Source organism: Manihot esculenta, chromosome 15, assembly GCF_001659605.2.
Source record: "Manihot esculenta cultivar AM560-2 chromosome 15, M.esculenta_v8, whole genome shotgun sequence".
NCBI lineage: Eukaryota > Viridiplantae > Streptophyta > Magnoliopsida > Malpighiales > Euphorbiaceae > Manihot > Manihot esculenta.
In genome coordinates, this window is record NC_035175.2 from 10,219,174 (window position 1) to 10,226,522 (window position 7,349).

The 7,349-nt window shown below is 34.8% G+C and overlaps 2 protein-coding genes across 3 annotated transcripts; one reads left to right on the top strand and one right to left on the bottom strand.

Moving 5' to 3' along the window:
* Positions 1-636: 636 nt before the first annotated feature.
* Positions 637-2,283, top strand: LOC110600722. The gene is made up of 4 exons (XM_021737573.2): positions 637-765; positions 1,034-1,115; positions 1,503-1,619; positions 2,020-2,283. Exons 1-4 carry the CDS (start codon positions 647-649, stop codon positions 2,068-2,070), a joined length of 369 nt encoding a protein of 122 aa, XP_021593265.1. The 5' UTR covers positions 637-646; the 3' UTR covers positions 2,071-2,283.
* LOC110600719 (mitogen-activated protein kinase 12) lies at positions 2,206-6,797 on the bottom strand. Of its 2 annotated transcripts, XR_006348671.1 has the most exons (11): positions 6,637-6,797; positions 6,141-6,549; positions 5,856-5,983; positions 5,591-5,650; positions 4,170-4,319; positions 3,873-4,028; positions 3,609-3,746; positions 3,435-3,508; positions 2,827-2,931; positions 2,367-2,740; positions 2,206-2,278 (listed from the first exon to the last, which is right to left on the bottom strand). XR_006348671.1 is itself a non-coding variant. In XM_021737568.2 (10 exons), exons 2-10 carry the CDS (start codon positions 6,544-6,546, stop codon positions 2,482-2,484), a joined length of 1,476 nt encoding a protein of 491 aa, XP_021593260.1. In that variant the 5' UTR covers positions 6,547-6,549; positions 6,637-6,797; the 3' UTR covers positions 2,251-2,481. The 2 variants fall into 2 exon arrangements, 1 of the variants encoding a protein (XP_021593260.1); XM_021737568.2 differs by having other exon boundaries at positions 2,251-2,740.
* Positions 6,798-7,349: the final 552 nt, after the last annotated feature.

Consider the following 7,349-nt stretch of genomic DNA (forward strand, 5'->3'; position numbering starts at 1 on the left):
CTATTTCGTTGACGGAAATAAAACATAAGGACGTTTTAATAGGTTTCTGAAAATACAGGAACTGACTTGTTAATAATGGCAATATCTAGGGACTAAATCGTAAATTACCCTTTTTATTAACAAAAGTGACGGAAGACAAGGAAATGCTTACACTGTATTTAGGAAAAGCTTACATTGTAGTTCTAATTAAAAACAAAATAGATCGAATTATTTCTTCCGTTTCCATTTTCTTCTCCTCCATCTCTTTGTCAATTGTCAATCTCTCACCCCAAAGCAGCGATCCCCCTATACACAATTCACTCTTCACTACAGCTACCGCCGTCAATTCCACCATCTCCGTTCTTTTGGTTATAACCGCCGGTCGCAACCGCACGCCAAAACTGTTTCTCTTCTCCGTCCTCTCTTTCAATCTCTCACCAGTCACCACACACCAGCCATAAAGTCTACCACCTAAAACTGGTTAACCTCCTAATCGGTAAATAGCCTCGCTATTTTGAATCTCCTGTATCTTTATTTATTTAAATTGCATCTGGCTTTGTATAATTCACAAACAGTATTATACCTTGGTGCGCGCAAATTGTTCGATTAAATGTCTCGATGATTACTCCTTAGTTGCACTTTACATTTCAGGTGCATCTCAGCAATCATGATGCTTTACGATGGGTTCAAAGAAATACTAAAGATTCAGAAGTTTCGCAGACTCGTATCTTACACTGGGTTTTACTGCTTTGTTGCTGTCTTGAGCTATGCTTATACAAGCAACACGTGAGTTGGTTACTATCATATACGAGTATATAATGCAAAAAATATGTTTGGATTTTGATATTTAAATGATTCCTTTGGTATTTTTCCTTAGTTCTGTTGCTTTAACTATAATCGCTATCATTGAGCTAAAGGCCATTGCTGAAACTTGATGTCAATGTTTGCATATTTGTTTGGTGGTTTTACTGTGACCAGAGCAAGCAATCTAGAGTTAACCAATTCTCCACTGTTATTAATTTAGTAACAATAGTTTCTTTTCCTTTTTCCTCAGAACTAGAGCTGGGTATTCTAGAGCTGATCAATTTTATGCGTCATACCCTGCTGGAACTGAACTTTTAACGGATACAGCCAAGGTATATAACTACTGTTGATTTGTTTATGGACAACTCTATTATAAGCTTGACCATGTTATGAGAATAAACTTAACAACCATTCAATTAAATATTTATACCTCCATTTATGTACTAATGATATATGCTTTAATTAATTACGGGGGAGATGAGGCTAAGGAAACCACGTTACAATAGTTTTCTTTTTTCAAATGTACCCTTAATTTTGTAAGATTTCAATACAAATATTTAATGTAGCAGTTATTAAATTTTTTTATATGAGGTGAAGTTTATATTAAATGTATGATTTATTGTTTTTTTAGTATTCTTTTTTTCTATTTTGTAGTTCCTGATATTCATGCTTTATGCATAGTTAGATGTGATGTTTGGGGTTTTGTTGAATTTTGGTAGTTGTATAAAGCTGCGCTTGGCAATTGCTTTGAATCAGAGGAGTGGGGTCCAATAGAGTTCTGCATCATGGCTAAGCACTTTGATCGCCAAGGGAAATCCCCATATGCCTATCATGCTGTAAGTTGTGCAGTTCTTGTAACCAACTGAATTCTATTTCCTCACAAGTTATTACATTTTGTTTTCTATGGAAGATAAATTTATGTTGCATTCTGTGTAAATAGATTTTCTTTGTGCACAATTTATCGTCATAATTGGCCATTTGAATTTATTAGGAGGAATTTTTCAGATTATTTTTGTTAATGAAATTAAAGCTTTGTTAATTGATTTAGGTTTCAAAGTTAAGATACGACTTTATTTAATGTACTTGCCAATGGTCCAGTGCTTAGAATGTTTAGTTGTTCAGAATTTGTTTCTACCTAATATGACGTGGTGGAAAATTTACCCGGTAAAGTGTCTTCATGAATTCACATTTGCTTCTTCTCTGTTATGTTTTGAATTCATATTTACGTCCTTGCAGCAATATGTAGCGCACCTTCTTTCTCATGGACAACTGGATGGAAGCGGCTAGGGTGGAATGCTATTTGGTTCATTGAAAGGATGCCCCTGGCAAAATTAGTGCCATCCAATTTGCAAATTTTGCCATCCAATTTGCAATTTGCCTAGTGCAGAACAGCAGCATCAAGCATAGTGTAATGCTACTATGTCTTGTGAAACCAATGATTAATTCTTATTATAATGTATGCAGCGATTAGGAACTCTTTCTACACCCCCACTTTCTGAAGTTTGCATTTCACATTTGAACGTAAGATTACAAATAAAAGCAGTTAATTAGCATGAAGAAAAAGAGAGTGAGCAGAATGATACCCTATGTTTGTCTCCAACAGTATGTTATCTGAATAAATACAATTTCCAAATTGTAAACAACCCACTTAGCGGGGGCTCTCCATGGTGCCGCATATAAGAAATATCCTTGCAAAAATCAGAGAGCATGTACTTCACGATCACTTCCAACTATGCCAATGCACCTTGAAGCACATATGCTGTCACTCCTCAACAGGCTACGGCTGCTACACTTGGGTTTGGTAGAGCTGGTTTGCATAGCTACTGCATTTCTGTTTGCAGATTCCAATTCTTCAGTTGATTCTGATTTTTCAGGACTTTGTTGAGTTGCACGGGTAACAGATGCTGAACTACGCTTTATGACGATATCAGTTTCATCAATTGTACAGATTCGCTCCCTGTGAAAAGGAAAAGGCAATGATAATGTGGAAAAACAGCATAATTAAGAGCAACAAAATGGGAAAATGATTTCCACCAAAATTACCTGGGCAACGAGGTGGCATGCTTCCTATGGAGAGGACTGATTCTATCACTTCTACCATTTCCTTCCTCAAGATGTGCAAATTGTTCCTTAAATCGGTCAATTCCACTGGGTAAACAAAAGATTCATATCAGGTTACAGTGAATGACACCTTTTAGCAGTCCATTTAACTTGTAAAACTCCACATGGAGAAAAACATAAAATTGCCTCTCATCTCTATTATGAATAGTTTAATGCTATTCTTTAATAAGGTTTACAAATCTGAATCAGATCTGCAAAAAAATTCTTTTCATCTTGACAAGGAAAGCATAACACAGTAACTAACAGCAGTGCAGTAAGGGAACAAAATGTATATAGTAATATGATCTCCATGAGAAAACTGAATAATTGCTCATATCTGTATGTAATAGTGCTGATGTTTCAAATGACGAACAAATATGGGAAGTAAGTTTTGACATCCTTGGAACATCAATTAATGATTATATAATTCTTTTCTATAAGAATTATAACAGGCAGTAAAGCAATGCTGAACTTCATTCTATCTTTTCTTTTATATCTAATTCTCTTTGTTCTTTACCAGACCATCAAGAAATAAAACTTGAATGCCTGACCTTGGATACACAAAGTGAGTCTGATCTGTTCCTCGAAGGTACTCTTTAAGCATATCAGGATGGTACTCCAAAATCTGTTTGTTTTAAGATAGATAAATCATAAAGGAGAAGAAAACCACCAAAACTAGCAGAAAGTAACACCACTGAAGCAAGCATCTTTCACTACAGCCTTACCTCTCTGTAGATTAACTCCCTCACATCGTCTTCTGACAATTTCCTCTTCTCAAATTCAAACTCGAGCTTTGATATAGGTTGTCTTGATGGTTCAGGCTCCTTATTTGCCAGATCATGAAAGTATGGATCTGCTAATGCCTATAAAGGAAAACCAATACTAGGATGAAAATTACATGAAATAAATTCTTTTTTTTTTAAAAAAAGAATTTATGAACTATACAATGATAAGTGAAGTGTTAACATATTTGTTTTATCAAATCTTACCTCTTCAGCCGATGGCCGATCTTTAGGATCAAATGCCAGCAAACGCTCAAGTAATCGCAAGGCCAACGGGTCTGCATTTGGAATTTTTTTTGACAAAGGAATTGGCTGCTTTTTCCTCATGCTATTCAAATACTTCCTAGCTTTTTCATTCCCAATCTGCAGGTATCAAAACGAACTGCGATCTTGAGTAATAAGATCAGAATTGATGTCTAAAGAAAACTTATGAAGAGTCAATCATTTAACAATTAGGAAAATTTTCTCGAACAGCAAAACAGACAGACAGAAAAGGCGACAAACCCGTGCAATGGAATCTGCTGAAGGAGTGCCAAGAATATCAGTTATGAGATCCAGCTCGTGCACCACATTTTTTCCAGGAAACAAGGGTTTCCCTGCTAGCAACTCAGCAAATATACATCCTATGCTCCAGATATCAATAGCGGGGGTGTACTGCAGAAAATAAAGTTCAAGAAAATGCATCATCAGAAAATCTCAAATGAATTATGCTCTAGTCAGTGCAAAATAAATCAATTAGTACAACTGTACACAAAGAAAAAATAAAAATAATAATAATAATAATAAAAACAACCCTCCATGGTGCATGAAAACATAATCAAAGTCAAAGAATGGTAAACAGCAAGATACAAATCAGCACAGTTGATCAACCTGCTCTCCAAACTATAGATGCACAAAAACAAAAAGTAACGGCATGACTTTCTAGCCAAATTCACAAATAAAAATAACAGCGTATGTATTTTGTCTTAATTGCTTGTGACTTTTCTCAACTAACGAAAGCACATAAATTAGAACATAATAAGAATCCAATTTCTGAATTTACAAAAGAATTGTCCCCAAGCCAAGAGTTACAATTACAACATAATAACAGAATCAATCAAATCGTTGCTGTTTCTAAGCTATAAAATCTATAACTTTCAAATAATGCAGCCAAATAACTGTTCCGTTTAGATAGTTTCATGTGTGTTTCTTATCATAACCAATCAAATCCAGTTGAACCTAAAAAGGCAAAATAATAAGGCTATACTAATGAATCCTGACAATCCAAACTGCTAATAAACAAATACTAGATAAAAGCAAATTTTTTGAATTGCCTTTGCTATGAGTGCCTCTCTACTAGACATTTGTTGTACATAAATCAGCAGTCATTTGTAATGTCTATAACATACAAGTCAAAGGTTGTAATTATTACGAAATGTATCTTCTAGAATATGATAGTCCAAGAAAATAAAAATTCATAGATTCAACCTCAGTTTCTACTAGATCTCTTTTTCCACCTTTCCAGAAAAGCAATTATCTACCAACATTACTGCAGGAATAAGCGCAACACAGCATGTCTAGGAATGGGAAACCGCACACATTTGCACATATTCTCTTTCAGATATTTGAGCAAATGCAGAAAATTGACTCCCTGCAGTATTATTGTTTCACTTTTCCTTCCAACATACTAATGCAGTAAAGCGAATGCATGTATGGCAAGACTAAAACACCAAATTCAGGTGAATTTAAATACATTAACACAAAATTAACCAGGGAAAAATTAAGGACATAATAAACAATCTAGCGCCCGAAAAAGATATCCAGAGGGCATAAGCTGAATTTTTAATATGTTTATTATAGATAAACCAAATCAAAATATAGTTCCCTTTTTCTGGAATAAAGACAAGAAACCGAACGTGTGAGAAAACTAATCTGCACATACATACCTTAGAGGAAAAAGAACCACAGAGTTCAGGAGCACGGTACCATCGAGTTGCCACATAATCCTTGACAAATAAGGTAGTAGTCACTAGTCAGTAAATCCAGGGACAATAGAGAAATATAATACTTGTAAACTTGATACAATAAGACGACTCCATAGATTTTCCCCCCTTCTTTTTTGTGTGCTTTTCCCAAAACGAAGCTTCTAATATGAAACTGGAAGATAAAGCAATGCAAGCAATATTGCTTCACCTTCACAGAGGAACTTACGGTCCAAAAAATGGCAGAAGGGGCATTGGCAAAGGACACACGAGCAAGCCCAAAATCACAAAGCTTTAGCTTGCAGTCTGCATTAGCAAGAATATTTTTTGGCTTCAAATCTCGATGAAATACATGAGCTGCAAAAACCAAAATACAGAAAAACCATTAGAGCCATTTAAGTCCCATTCTGGAAGTGACTAGTAAGTTTCTTTTTTCGTTAATGAATTAGAAAAAAAATAAAGCTAGAACTGAAATTGGTACAATTAGAAAAATTAGAGAAATATAATAAGGAACCTGAGTGTATATATTTCAGAGCTCGAAGAAGCTGGTACAAGAAAAACTGATGATGCTCAGGAGTGAGATCATCGTTCAACTTGATAACCTGATGAAGATCAGATTCCATCAATTCAAAAACGACATAAATATCCTTGAACTCCCTGGGGGATGGAGGAAGCATTATGTGCTTAATTTCAACAATATCAGGGTGCCTGAGGAGGCGGAGGAGTTTGATCTCCCGCAGAATGCGAGTGGCATCAGAGACATGCTCAAAGATATTGGTCATCTTTTTAATAGCCACCTTCTCTCCGGTGTGAGTATCTATGGCGGAAGCTACAACTCCATAGCTTCCCTTCCCCACCACTTCCTGAATCTCGTACTGGTTCGCCTCTCCATACTCGGTGAAAAACCCTTTCTCAAGCATTGTCTAAATTAAATCCAAAAAATTAGCAAAAGGAAGAAGAAGAAGAAGAATTGAGAGAAATCAAAGAGGAATCGGAGGGGAAAGACACACCTTATTGTCTGTGAATCAACAATAAGACGATGGTGCTTGAAGAAGCAATTGGAGGTGTTGAATTGAGCTGCGAAGAACATATATTTGTGAATTTTGAGGGAAATTTAAGAAAATTTTTCTTTTGTGCATTTGGAGACCCGGAAAGGGTAAGATTATATAGAGAAAATGACGACATTTTGAACTTGTCAGGAAGGTAAAGTTGGCCGTTCGCTGTGAATCAATCGAATAACGGGAGATATTAGCCGTTCGATTTGTTTACATCTCCTGCCTCCAATTTTGACTTTTCTTCTCCTATATTTATGGAATTTTTTAATTGTTTATTCGCTAGCCATGCTTTCCATTTGTGGAAATATGAGATCTTCATTTCAACCTTTACTCACAATTTTAATTGTTAACTTGTTCATAATTTAAAATTTTTAATATTTTTTATAGCAATATGACATTGTTTGGATAAAATGTTAACTTCAATGAAGATGTGATAAAAATCTCATATCATCTATTTATGGAAATATTAAAAATCATCTCATTTCAACTTTTACTTGCCTTTTTAATTGTTTATTTTCGTGTGATGTTAACCTATTTATAATTTTACACTTTTAAAATTTTTTAATAGCAATAGGGCATTGGTTGGCTAAAATTTTTAACTCCAATGAATTTGTGATAAAAATCTCATATATATAATTTTATATTTTTAACATTGAAAATTATTTCTT